This window comes from Arvicola amphibius, chromosome 12 (assembly GCF_903992535.2).
Source record: "Arvicola amphibius chromosome 12, mArvAmp1.2, whole genome shotgun sequence".
Lineage (NCBI taxonomy): Eukaryota > Metazoa > Chordata > Mammalia > Rodentia > Cricetidae > Arvicola > Arvicola amphibius.
The window spans coordinates 157669525-157683953 of NC_052058.2; the positions used below are offsets into that span (position 1 = coordinate 157669525).

The following is a 14429-nucleotide window of genomic DNA, read 5'->3' on the forward strand; positions in this document are numbered from 1 at the left end:
TTAACGATACTGGCTTTGAATCCTGTCCAGCCGAGAAGCTCTTTCCGCACTGTTGGAGCAATAGTTTGCATGGCTAGCGGACTATGTGTCACATTGCTGGCCTCAGAGCCAACAGCTAAGGAATCAAAAATAACACAACCTGATATTGCCCCTAAAAAGCTTACGGCTTTTATGAAATACGTGGAAACATGAATATTTATAATACAAGGAAAAGACTGTTGGCTGCTTTGTGCAAGGGAAAAATGTTCTGGGGGTGCAAAGGAAGAGTGAGAAGCCCAGGAGGGAAGCTTCTTGGAGACGAGTGGACTGTTTTACAGGGTTTCTCTGTAGCCCTGGCTGGCCTGGAACTAGCTCAGTAGACCAGGCTACCTCAAACTCCAAGGTCCGCCTGCCTCTGCCTCCCGAGTGCTGGGATTAAAGGAGTGTGCCACTATCACCCGGCAAAACAAGTGAATTTTGAATTGTTCCTTGAACCACACACACACACAAAAAAAAAAAAAAATTAGCAGAATTCCAGACAAGGAAATGAAAGAGCAGTTGAGTAAAACACCACATATTGCAGGAAGTGTACATCCCACACAAAACCGGAAATATCTTAGTTAGGAAGGAGCAAGGAAAAGACAGGAAACTCCAAAAGGCAGAGTGGACCTAGCCCATGGAAATCCTAAAGGTCAGGCTAAAAAAAAAAAAATGTCTGATTTTTATTTTTTTTATAGGGGGCAAGAAACTGATACATCCAGATGTGCGCTGTAAAAATAAAACAGGATGGGGAGACTCCAAGAGTAGAAAGAAGAGCCAGCAAAGCACAGAAGCGGTATAAGGGACAAGCAGGTTGTCTGGTCAAAGGCAATAGAAAGGGTGTGAGGATCATAGAACAAATGCCAGACGACTGGAGCAGGCAAGGTCTGCAGAACTTGATAGCCGACTGGACATGTTTTACAAAGCTCAAGGAAAAATCAAAGAAGGTTGAGTGGTCTTGAGCGTGGAAGGTGTTGGAAAATAAAAAGGAAGGTGAATCAGACCAGCAGTTCTTCCTGGGTGTTCATTCTGGAACTCTCAAGGGAAAGGACCAGGGGTGAGAAAAGAAGAGTCCAAAGCGGGGGGCGGGGGGGGGGGATTAGAAGGACCGCGAGGGCTGGTGACCCAGGCTAGCGAGTTTATTCATCACAGTCCTAATGTACTCCTCAAATGAGGGAGCAGCAAACAAATCCTTAAGGTTCATCAGGCAGCAGAATTATGGGGAACTCAGAGTAACTCTTCTTCCTCTTTTGCAAGATACATGCAGGTACAATAAGCGGAGCATTTCCCTTCTCTGTGTCTGGAACATTGTCCACAGCTTTACGGGGAAACTGTCAAGCTCCAGGCTCTGGCCTTGCTAGCCTCCAGAGCCCTGGCTCCAGTCCATTGCTGGTCTTGCCAAGCATGACCTTGACAGGAAAGAAAAGCCCAGAGCTCCTCATTCCATGCCCAGAACCCCAAAGGGCCTTTGACTTTACCTAGCCCTTGACAAGAAGGCAACAAAGTAAAAAATGTCAAAGGAGAAAAGAATATAAGAATTCATTTGGACAAGTGATGGGATCTGAGCAGCGTATTGGGCATACAAATGGAACTTCCCAACAGTATTTTGTGGGGGTCTTGGTACCCAGTAGGTTCTTAACAGGTGTTTGCAGCATATTGAAGGTGACCAGGAGTATGTGCATTAGATGTAACAAGTATTAACCATTCATAAGAATGAAAAATGCTACTATATTTGTCCAACTGGAGAATGGGGAGACAGATCTTCGGGGGGGGGGGGGCGGCAGAATGAATATAAGGCTGAGAGAGAGAGATACATTCCTAAGAAAGAAGAAACCACGAGCCAGAGGATGCAGTTATATACAGATACACAACAACCAATCTTTGGAAGATATAAACAATAGAGAGACTTAGGTGTCCACAGGGGCAGTTAGAAATCAGTATCAGTGGAGGTCTTTGTCTTAGTTAAGGTTTCTATTGACCAAAAGCAACTTGGGGAGGAAAGGATTTGTTTCATCATACAGTTTACAGTGCATCATGAAGAGAAGAAACAACAGGAACTCAAGGCAGGAACCTGGAGACAGGAACTGAAACAGAAGACATGAAGGATCACTGTTTATTGGCTTGTTCCCTCATGGCTTGCCCAGCCTTGTTTTTTTTTTTTTTTTAATATAGCACCTAGGACCACCAGCCCAGGGACAACACCATCCACAATGGTCTGTCTCCTCCTCCATCTGTCAGCAACCAGGAGCATGCACTAAAGACTTGCCTACCAGCAAATCTTGTGGAGGCATTCTCTCAGTGGAGTGTCCCCTCTTCCTAATGACTCTAACTTGTGTCAAGTTGACACACAACTCAAATTGTCATTGATCCTGGAACTACCGTGATGAAAATGAGCTTTGGATACAATGAACTTGACATAGGTTTTCAGGAGAGCCTAAAATCAAGAAGAGGGTCCAAACACTCTGAGAAGCTGTTGTACCAAGTCAACCATTCGCACAGTAGAACTGAGAATTGGTGAGAGATGGTGAGGCATTCCCTCAGAAGAGCAGAACATGCCGTGGGAGTCCCTGGGACGTTCCCAGTCTGGGAAACTGCACGGATGGCCCCTCAGTATCTTAGGGTTGTAAGAATAACACAGTAGAGAAGATAGTTGCTCATGTTTAATCTTGTGCTGTTCGTTGATGCTGTATGACTTTTCCTGAAGAGACACAAACATTCACCCCAGATAGACCACCAACAACAGATCAAAGAAATGATCCCACCTAAGTACACCTTAGTGGCTGGGGAAGTTTATTGTTGAGGGCTGTGGTTGAGGGGCTGCTTACAGGAGCATAAGTGACACCTAGGCAGCCGCAACACTGAAAAGCCCACTCCAGTATGGTGAGAACGCATGAAAGCTGCATCCCTGGAGCTCCCTGGTCAACTTGCAGGCAGCTTGGCCACCCAAGGAGTCTCTTCTTCCCAGCAACTGTCGCTGTTTGTGTAATCTTTGGGATGGATCTTGTGATTCCTGTAATTTTCAGAAACTTCCTGTAAGTCTCTAATACCTGAGCCTTGTGTGTTGTGTTTCCTTCCTGAGAAGTCTTATTGGCCTTCCTCCTCCTCCTCTCCACAGGAGGGAATGCTTTAATTCAGAGAAATAGATACATAAACAGCTTCCCACTAAACAGAGCAAAGAATTGCCTCAGGTGGGGAACCCAAGCAGTAAGCTTTGATTTGGACAGACTAGATGGTACAGAAATGTCATTTGGGGCCCCAGAGGCAGCATGAGGGTACAGGCTCTCGCTGGAAATGCTGCCAGGAGGAGACCAGAGGCAGGTACAGACGCTGAGTGCTAAGGCAGGGCAGAACTTGCCGAGAGCACAGGTTGCCGTAAGATAAAGTAGCAAAAACACTTTTGAACCAGAAGCCCAAAGCCTGACTAGGAGGGGGTCCCTCACTTGCCAAGGTGACCTTGACAAGTCATCTAGGCTCTCTAAGATAACTAATGTGGGACCATCAACTCAGTTACTGGAACTTGGCTGATGCATGGCAAACATATACAGACCAGGAAGGTTTGGGGGAAGGAGTGTGCGATGTGGGTTGTGATCACTCACCACAAACGTTGTAAAGCAATCTGAAGGAGAAATAGGGTTTCCACAGATCTGCTGCACTCTCAAAAACTCAACTCCTGAAGTGGATGTTTTTAGAATCTTTGCACCTTTTTCTGCAAAAAAAAAAAAAAAAAAAAAAAAAAAAAAGAGAAAGAAAGAAAAAAAAAGAAAAAAAAAGAAAAGAAAAGAAAAGAAAGGCAGAAGAAGCCGCCCATGTGTGTTTCACCTCTGGAGAGATAAAGAAGTGGGAAGACAGCCTTGGTGCACTAAACCGCAATTAGGACAAGAACGGGTCTCCATCGCTTTATCCTAGCATTGCCTGCATAGACTAACTGAACCCTGATATGTCCATTGTACCACGGGGGTCACGCAAGACAGCTATCGCTCAGAGCTAGCCTTTCAGTCCTGAGAAAAGCCGGGTTTCCACAGATGGATGAGATACCTACAGATTTAGCTCTTTCAGACACAGTGGGAGCCCATGATAGTGTGCTAGCTGTGGTGACATAAACAGCTTCACTGTCACCCAGGGGATTCCCCTTGTCCTGATGCTCATTGGCTTGTCCCTCCCACCCCATTCTGCCATTCATATAATATACACCTCCTTGCTTCTCAACACCTTTTAAGCAAGTCTATCCTGGACCTTAACTTTCTTTCCTATTTGTACCAGGATTTTAAAGCTTTCAGGCCACCAACCAGCTCCCAAATCATGACACAGAGACTTAATATTAGTTTTTAATGCTCGGCCTTATCTTAGCTCTCTTTTTAATGTTTCTCTTTATCTATGTTTTGCCTTGGAGCTTTTTTCCTTGTTTCCCTTCTGTGTACCTTACTTTCACTGGTTCTCATGTGTGGCTGTAACTGCCTGGCTTCCAGCTCCAGGAGAGTCTCTCTCTTTCTCCCTTGTTCTCTCCTCCTCGTCTTCTTTCCTTCTCTAGCCTTTATTTCTCCTCCTATTTATTGCCTCTGCCTGCCAGGCCCGCCTATCCCTCTCCTGCCTAGCTATTGGCTGTTCGGCTTTTTATTACACCAATCAGGGGCTTTAAACAGGCAAGGTGAAACACATGCAGCACATCTTTACATAATTAAACCCCCATCCTTATATCATTAAACAAATGCAACATAAACATTAAAACACACCTTGACACAGTTGCAGTAATATTCCTCGGCATAAAAGAATGTAACACCTTTTTGCCTAGTTGAAGTAATATTCCACAACACCCATTAAAGGTCTTTCATGCTACCTGTACCCTCACAATTGCTTCTTGTCTGATGTCTGCAGAACTTCTAAGAGTGAGTCATCTTACGGGAAGATCTCAATCTCTCCTCCCCCTGCATTGTCCTGTTGCGTTCAGGCCTCTGTCCCAAAGCTATAACAGCTGATAAATACATTCCATGTCTCATTTGGCTTCACACAAATTTAATTTTATAGGTAATCAAACTAAAGTTCCTTCCCGCAGGATATGTCTTACTAGCAAACGGGGGTGCTTTGTGCGTATTGATTAAGTGAATGAATAAATGAGCATCCATATAACCATGTCTGTCACAGCCATGAGCTCCGTCAACATCTGATGAAGGAAAGATTGATCCCAGTACTGTGTCTAGTCCATAGTTGGCCCTCGGTGATTCTTTGCCAACAGCTTATCCTCAAACAACCAAAGAATCTGCTTGATTCTGTGTCTTGTGAGTCTAAGAAATGTTACAAGCTCTGTTCTTTGCACATTGGCCTCAAAATGCTGTGGCTGTAGCGGCGGCCTAAACTTTCTCATACCCCTCCCTTCCTGCCTCAGGCCCCAGGTTTCAGGCTGAGGCTGTCCAGTTTCTCAGAGAGAGAGAGAAAGAGAGAGACTAGATGTGATTTCTCTCCAGCTGTTTCCGCGGCTCCCAACCCAATCTTCAGAATGCCAGAAACGCTGTCTTTCTGTCACTTGGCCTCAGCGAGCTCTCTCGCCCCCTTGCCAGAAAGGACCAGCCACCTACAGTTGATGGATCCCTCTGGCCTTGTCCCAGATGGGCCGCTTTCTTCCCAGCAAAGTCAGCGGGTGTCCAGCTGGCAGGCCTGGCTGCTAGGACTTTGAAAGGAGCACTTTGTCATGGGGGTGGTGCTCCCTACTGAGGATGCCCTGCTGTGTTTTGCAGGCTGTGGTGGTCACCGATGGGGAGCGCATACTGGGCTTGGGAGACCTGGGCTGCTACGGCATGGGCATCCCTGTGGGCAAGCTGGCCCTGTACACCGCATGCGGAGGAGTCAATCCACAGCAGTGCCTTCCGGTCCTGCTCGATGTCGGCACCAACAATGAGGTAACAGGCTGTCCGAGCCAGGAGTGCTTGAGCCCGAAGGAAGATGGGGGGGGGGAGTTTTGTGGAATAATTATATCCACATGGGCTGTTTTGTTCCCAGGATGCTCTGGACCCCCCACTCTTCCCACATAGTTGTGAAGTAGAGGATTCTCCTCTCCCAACCAACCCCCTTTACTTCTGAGTCCTCTTGCTTCTGCATCTTCCTCTTCTGTGTCCACGATGCCTTGGAGTTACTTCTCCCATTGCTTCGTGAAGCCCACGAAGTTTGCAATCCTCCTTGGGGCTCCTCTCTGAGAGAGCAGCCAGTGGCGATACTAGTCTGTGTTCTGCATTTTCAAGGCAATTTGCCCCAGTGTAAGAACTAAATTCAAAAAAGAAGGCTCCAGGCTGAAATGTTGGGGACAAGCAGACCAGCGTTGGGTTGGCTGAATAGTGAGTTCTGGGGATCTTCCCAGTGTGCGTTCCCTGCCACGCCCAGCTTTTTTCCATGTGGTTGCTGGGGCAGAACTTGAATCCCCACGCTTGCAAATCAAATGCTTTAGTCACCAAGCCATCTCCACGGCCCTAGGTTCAGATTCTTGAACATTGCAATCCACATGATTCAGTTCAAGGAAAACTGATTTTCTCATCTTTTGATAGCATGGTCTGGGTTTCTAAACAAGAATGAGCATTTCTAATTCCTAGCAAGGAATACAGCTTCCTCAGGCTCCACCCTGAGATGGAATCTCTTCCCTGAACTGAGAGATCCAGAAGGAGACCTTCCTTGAGAGCCAGAAACCACATGGGGTCAGGGGGTAGACAGCAGAGGGCAAGAGAAGTGGGGAGAGGACTGGATTAAGAAGCAGGGGTCCTGGCCCCATCCCACCAAGAGGCCAGGTGAGTCACTTCATCTTTTCAGACCTGACCCCTACAGAGCAGTCCTGCCATTTCTAAAATCTCTTCCCCTTGCTATATCTCCTGACTGGCCTACGAGATGGAGGGCTGGGTGGTGATGCAAGCCTCACAGCTGCTCAGCAAGGCCTTGATTTGTCACAAATCCATCAGAAGGATCCCCAAAAACAAGTGGCAGTCATGGACCAGGGCCTTACACCTAGTTTGAGCCTCATAGGAGCACAGAGTGAAGCCTCTGTCACTGCCTTCTCTTCCCACTGCGGAAAACTGAGGTCCAGAAACTTTAATTGGATCAAAGAGATTCTAATCAGAGCCAAGATCCTCTGCCATATCCCACCCCTGCTGGGATTCTGATGTTTTATAAGCCAACCTCATCTCTTGAGCCACAAGATTACTAAAGTAACTTCAGAATATTATTCAGATCATTTTTTTCTTTTTTCATTTTTTTGTTTTTGTTTTTGTTTGTCGTTGTTTTGTTGTTTTGGTTTTTCAAGACAGGGTTTCTCTGTGAGACAGTCCTGGCTGTCCTGGAACTCACTCTATAGATCAGGCTTGCCTCACACTCACAGAGACCTGCCTCTGCCTCCCGAGAGCAGGGGTTAAAGGCAAGTGCCACCACCGCCCGGCTCAATTTCGTAAAAGAAATGGCGTTTCCTCTCACAGTTCTCTGTTTGTGCCCCTTTCGATATTTATCCACAACACACTCACGTACAGATGTGTTTGTTACTTAGCTCAATCATAATGCACCTGTATTTCATTCTCAGTTTTTAATCAAGGTTATTTTGTGAACACTTTCTCTTTACTCATTTAAAACAAAGTTTATTGAGTGTTTAGTAGGTGTCGGGCACTCTGGTAGGCTTGAGGGAGATAAATGAACCAGGCCTGGGTGGAACTGTCTAGCTGTCGGGGTTTCAGCACTGCCACATAATGGATCATGTATTACATCATCACTCAGAGTGTCTGCTTCTCCCCTGAGTGCTGGATTCCAAGCATGAGAATTTAAAGTTGCTAAGTGAGCCACCCTTACAAAGACGGTGTTTAGCCCCCTTCAAATGAGTTTGCTATGCCATGTCCCATAGTACAACTCCTTGTTCACAACGCATCTGTTTGTAAGTCTTGCACAAGGACAACACCAGGTAAGATGCCAGTATGGACTGGGGAAGTGTCCCAGGGCCCCCTGCTAGGTGAAGAGCTACAGGCAATTAAAGGCCACTAGGAGAGTGAGAATCAGTTTTCTCTAGGGACAGTCCCTCTGATAGGTTATCCAATCCTAAGTGGTCAGTCCTAAATGCATATACATATGAACACAGCACTAAATGGACGCTGGAGAAAACACACACACACATATGTATATACACACATACATATACAAAATTAAAGAAGGTCTCATAAAGTTGAGAGTTCAGAGGAAGTTGGAGAGACATGGGAGGTGTTGGAGGTAGAATATTATGGGGTTGAAATAATGTCAATACAATACTGGTGTCTAAAATTCTAAAACAATAATAATAATAATAAAATAAATGTTTTTTAATGCATCTCTTTGCAAGGAATTTTCCCCAGAACTCTTGGGGTACGTCTTTCGCTGAGAGCAATCCTGGACTGTAGGGAGGAAAGCTGGGCCTTATCGCTTCCACTGCCTGTAGTAGTACAGGGATGACACTGTTGTGGGATGCTTTTGTGTCCAAATGCAAAGTCATCACTGTGTGTGTCTCTGTAAAACAAAACAGAAACCTCTTGACGTGACAGCAATTGAATGAGTGTCAGAACACCCTGCTAACTTCCTGTTGAAAGGAAACATCTGCTTTCTACATCCCCGAAACTGAATCACTTTTATCTGCCAACACCAAGGACATTTGGAAAAATAAACGCATGGAGCAGGGATTCCGTAGAGGAGGGATGTCCCAGGGTTCGGTTCCAAGGGCTTCGGGGTGAGGAGCCCCTCAGTCATGGCTGTGTGTGGAAGAAACCAAGTACAAGATGGCCACATTGTTCAAGGTAGAAGGGCCCAGAAGCAGCGTCTCATACCAACCCCTTCACTCCACGTAAGGAAAGAGGCCCAGAGCATAAATGTCTTCCCTAAGGACTCGTTCCCAAATCCTGCACACATGGTACTCTACAGTGAGGTTCTTCGGAGCAGCCCGTGGTGCGCAGGCTGCCCTCCTGAGCCCTGAGAGTCTAATGTTGCCTGAACTCCCGAACCTGTGTTCACCTCCCGGGGCAATGACATGTGGCCCTCTGGAACCCGCTGTGTGGCTGATGAGGATGCTGGCATCTGTGGGCAGACTCAGGGGAAAACTGGCAGCAGACCCAGACTTCGAAGACTTGGTGAGAAAGAACAAAGTCGGTTTCTGTGCTGGGGTCGGCAGTTTCTTCTGTTCTGCAAATTTGTCGTCTCTGAGGCTAGAATACTCAACTTCATGGTGTATGGGTACCAGAAAGCCCACTCTCCATGTGCACGTGTGAGGGTGCTACCCCAGAATCTTTGCAGCTTTCTCCTGGGCTTAACTTAATTTTCCATGAAATAAGCAATAGAAATATCTCCAATTTGAGGGGAGGGTGCTATGACCACAAAGTGGACACCATACCATAACCTCCTGGATACACAGATTTGGGGGAGGGTGCTATGGCCACGGAGTGGACCCCATGCCATGAACTGAACACACAAATATTCTTTGTGATCTCTTAGCCTGCCTGTTGCTACTCAAGGTAAATATTTTTTTAACCAGAAGGTTAAGTACAACATTCCGTGATATGTCCAGGGAAGAGAAAGAAAAACTATTTGTTTTCCATGACATTTTGTCTCCAAGGAAAACCTTAGCAAGGCAGAGCTAGGCAAACAACCCCAGAGGGTGTACTGAGCCCAATTCCCACAGCAGAGGAAGAAGTTCCAGTTTGCCTTCTTGGGGTAAATTTATTTCACCTATAATTCTCATCACTATTTATTTAGTTCCAAAGGGAACTTAGTAACCATCTAACAGAGAAAAGATTCGGCCATCAAATTAATACTTGAGTACCAGGGTACCTTGTACACACCAGAGCTTGGGAATGAATAAGTTCAGTCCCTATCCTGTCCTAAAATAATGGTGTCTTCCCTTCCATTCCCACCAGTGGGTTTTCTGACCCGAGACAGTTTACTTGGCCTTTAGAAGTCTCAGGAATCCATTGGGAGGAAGCTGAAGGAGGCGATTTCCAAGATCTACGTTTTTAGGCTGGCATCTCTCTTAGCCCAACAGTGTTGCTCCGGAAGCTGGTATCAGCTAACATGGTTCCTAGATTTGTTGTGTGCTGACGCTGTGTGATCTCTGGGGAGGTGTCAATGAGAAAGGAACAGACTTTACCTCAAGAAATCACATGATGTGACAGGAATCGTTATTAATCTTTTTCAACACAGAGGAAGAAACGAAACAGCAAGATTATATTTCTTTGCCCAAAGTCTCTGAGCTTAACTGACAGGGTGTGAATTCAAGCTCAGATCTGTCCAATTCCGAAGCCCAGAAACCCAGACCTTCTCGACCTTGACAGCTACTGCTAAACTCTTCCGGCAGGGACAGACAGACGGTGAGGACAAGAAGCAGGTGCTTAGCTTCTTCCCCACAACATCAAATGATGGGGAAGAAAGGCTGCCTCCCTGAGAACCAGTCTGAGCCACTTCTTCCTGGCTTTGGGCAGTTTGTTCAAACCACTGAACTCCAATGTCCTGATCAGTACAACAGGAATGGGACAGTCAGGCACCAGATCCAAAGAGGACATTTCTTCTTGCAAGCTCTCTGCAAGCATAAAACACATTTGTCTTTCATGTCATCTCTAGATGTAAGTTTCCCTCATTTTTATAGTTAGTTTGGAAGTACTTGAAGTATTATACAAATAAAATAGAAAGATGCCTTTAAAAAGTTTTCAGAATCAGTATTCATTGCTTTCCTTGTTGCCATATGAATCCTAAAAGAAGAAACAAAAGGGAGGAAGGATTTATTTTGGCTTGAAAGCGTACTTGTCCATCAAGAGCAAAGGCACAGAGGCAGGGGTGTATTACATTGCATCAGGCTGCAATATGGGTCAGTGGATTAAACATCACGTCAATTCTTACCAATGAGCAAAATAACCACCGAAGCCACAGGCTAAGAGCAGGGACTCTGGTTTCAGACACCAATTACCACTCTTACCAACAGGTCTTGGGGCAGGTGACTTGCCCTCTCTGTATCTTGTTGCTTCGTTCATAACATAGGGGAATAATAAAAAGTAAAACCCATATCTCAGGTCCTCCTGGAAATACGTGCATGACAGCTTCATAAGGGGAAGCCCCTAAGGAATGAAGGGAGAGAGTGGTGGTTGGAGCTGGTAGGACCTTCAGACTATACAATTCTGACAAGACTCTCATAGAAAGAGGAAGCAAAGATGGAACATAAGAACTTTGCCTACAGGACAGCCCAAAAGAGTCTCTGGTGAGCAAAGACTGTATCTAATGACCTCATTTAGGAAGGATGCGCTGCCCTAACCCTCCCCACCCCTCTTCTCATCATTAAGCCTTCTGGAAAGAATATGGATGGATGCTGGCCCTGAAACCACCCTCCTGCAACAGATTCCGGTTTTAGAGTTCTGAGTCTTCTTCCCATGGCTGCTGTGACCACAGAGTTAAAGACCTCAGCATGGGGCACATCAGAAGCTGTCAGAGCCTGAATGCCTGCCGTCCTTTATACCAAGCTCTGTAATTCACGAAGCTCTCTCATAATCTTCCACCCGGTCACCACGAGCACTCACTGTGACTACACCTTATCCTCCTTTGACCCAAGAGAAGGAAGATCGGAGAAGCCATAAATGCTTTCTCCAAGATACAGCAGCCTGTCCCGGTGGAGGCGAAACCTGAGTCACATTGCCCTCGTCTTCACATCTTGCAACATCAGCCCAGATGGGGACGGCGCAATGGATTTGCCAATGAGCTCTTATTCCGGGAACTTCTAAGAGGCTGTAGCAGAGGGTTGTTTCCTGTTTCCCAAACATACCAGCCACCTTCCCCTCACTCTGCCTCCAACCTCGAACCTTCTTTTGGGCTCATCCGCCTGGAGACCCAGCTAACCTGTTAGAATCTGACCATCTTTTCAGGCCTGACCATTTCCCCCACAATGCAACTCCCACTCACCATTCAAGTAGGGTTGTTTTCCCCGCTCTGTGTGCTCATACGCTACAGTGTCTCCCAAAGCAGTGTCGTCCTTCTCTATGGTTGTTAGTTTACTCATCCACACGCTCAGGACGCTGTGAGCACCCTCGCAAAATCGATCATTCTCCCTGATCATTATACTTCTCCAGGCTGCGGGCAAGGGTGTCAATCTCGATAAATACGTCATGTTTTTTGTTGCATGCGTTACACGTATTTTGACAATCTTTTTTTTTTTATTTTTGAACTCTTATTTTGAATTAGTCTAGATTCACATGCATTTCTCAGAAAAATAAATAAAGTGCTATCTATATTAATTACTTTTTGTTGCTCTGATAAAATACCATGACCAAAAGCAACTTGTTCCAGAAGGCTAGAGTTCGTAATGTCGGGATGACATCAGTCAGCCTGGCGACGGGGGCAGAAGGCTGGCTGATCACAGTCTATCTGCACACAGGAAGCATAGGGAGAGGAAGAGGAACGAGGATATACACCCTCAAATCCCAGCCCCAATGATGTGCTTCCTTCTCCTGCAAGGGTTCACCTCCTAAAAAAGCCACAGCCTCACCCCCAAAGTCACCACCAACTGGGGACTAAGTGTTCAAATACGGGAGTCTATATGGGATAGTCCTCATTCAAACCACCACGAGTCCCTATACCAACAAGCTAGTTTTCTTCAATGATAGCATGTTATATACCACCAGGAAATTGACCATGACACAATCCATGTATCTTATTCACAATTCACTAGTTTTTGCATACATTCATGTGTGTGTATGTACATATGTGTTTATTTGCTTTCAATCCTGTGACTTATGTAGATCGCTGTACCACTAAGGCAGTCAAGCTATGGAGCAGTTTTATCATAGGGATATCTCATGCTACCCATTTATAACCATACCCATGTCCCCTTCCTCTTCCTAATATCTGATGATTGTTCCCTATCTCTATAGCTTTATTAGTTCAAGAATGGTATATAGATGGGATCAGGTGGTATGTAATCTCTGGGGGTTGGCTTTCTTTCATATCATATAGCTTGAAATTTGTCTAGATTTGCCCATTAACAGACATTATACTTTTTTCTAGTGTTTTTTCCTCATATATGATGAAGCTTCTATGATTATTGGAATAGATGATGAGGCTTCTATGATTATTAAAATAAATGAAGTAACAAATAAATGTGTTATGCATGAATTAGTCTACTGATCCATAAGGGTATGGATGAAATAGGAAGCTGAATAGGAGAAGCTAGTCAGGCCAATGTAAACAAAAGGAAGACCCAATACGCATATGGCCACTGTGACAGAAAGTATTCTTGCAAGAGGGCAATGGAGAGTCACCTGCCAAGGCCAAGGGATGAGGTGAGCATCTTAGATGAATATCTAGTTGTGTCATTATACCTTAGTATCCCCAAGACCTAGCAGAGTGTGAGGTACACGGCACGTAAGATTTTACTGAATGAATTAATGTTTTATAAGTTATATTGAAGGCAAGAGAATGAGACCCTGCTCCCCAGTGCAGATGCTACCTAAAGTCAGCTTCAGAGGTTCTCAACTAGGAACATTCTGCCTTTAAGAATGTTTAGCAATACGGAAAGACATTCTTATGGTCACAGCTGCGGATTCTGGTGGGCAGAGGTTGGAGATGCTGCTAAATATCATATAACATGCAGGTCAGCTTTCAGATTAAAGAATTACTCAAGCCAAGGTGTCAGGAGAGACACTATTGAGAAACCCTGAAATAAACCAGAGCCTACAGCCAGGGCTTGAAAGACTGTGTCTGATGGAGGCAATGATCGTTCCTAAAGTGGGGGTTGCATGGGAACCCACTCTGAGCCAGGTTGTAGCCTCCAGACCCTTCCAGAGATTGCCCTTGGGTGGAGGTAGGGAAACCCAGGCAGATTCCTTCCTTCTCTCCTCCTACCTCCTGTCCTTCCCACTAACCCTGGACACTCACTGTACAGAAAACAAGGATAAAGCAGGGAGAGTGGAGCGGGTTCAGTAAATGGTTGCTCTCTGTTCCAGGAGCTTCTCAGAGACCCTCTGTACATCGGCCTGAGACACCGGCGTGTTGGTGGGAAGGCGTACGATGACCTACTGGATGAGTTCATGCAGGCCGTGACAGATAAGTAAGTGGGCCGCGCTGTCCCTTCGCGAGAGAGCTCTTAAGACGTGCCTTGGCCAAAGTCAAGCCTAGCTTTGGAAGAATGGAATTTACAAACGATGCTGTGGCTCTATCCTTTGGGGTGGGTGGTCTGGAAATTTCAGCCTGACACATGCACCTGAAAGTCTGGAAGCCGTATGGGGCAGGGCTGTCTCCAGGATAACCTGCCAGAAGACACTGGGATGTGGAGGTAGCTAGATTGTGTTGTTCCAGGAGGGAAACTTTCTGGGTCTGAACCACTCGGGATAGTTTGTATGAATACAGACTCTACTCTTCTGGTGAAAAGACATTAGCCTTCTAATAAAATGGCTTTGCAA

The 14429-nt window shown here is 45.9% G+C and overlaps 1 protein-coding gene across 2 annotated transcripts in view; it reads left to right on the forward strand.

Annotated features, from left to right (window-relative positions):
* Positions 1 to 14429, forward strand: part of Me3 (malic enzyme 3) — a 184708-nt gene that overhangs the window by 130823 nt on the left and 39456 nt on the right. For both annotated transcript variants that reach the window (XM_042056050.1, XM_038313758.1), the window contains 2 exons: positions 5748 to 5909; positions 13974 to 14077. In XM_042056050.1, coding sequence (XP_041911984.1) covers positions 5748 to 5909; positions 13974 to 14077 — 266 coding nt within the window. The remainder of the gene's footprint in view (positions 1 to 5747; positions 5910 to 13973; positions 14078 to 14429) is intronic.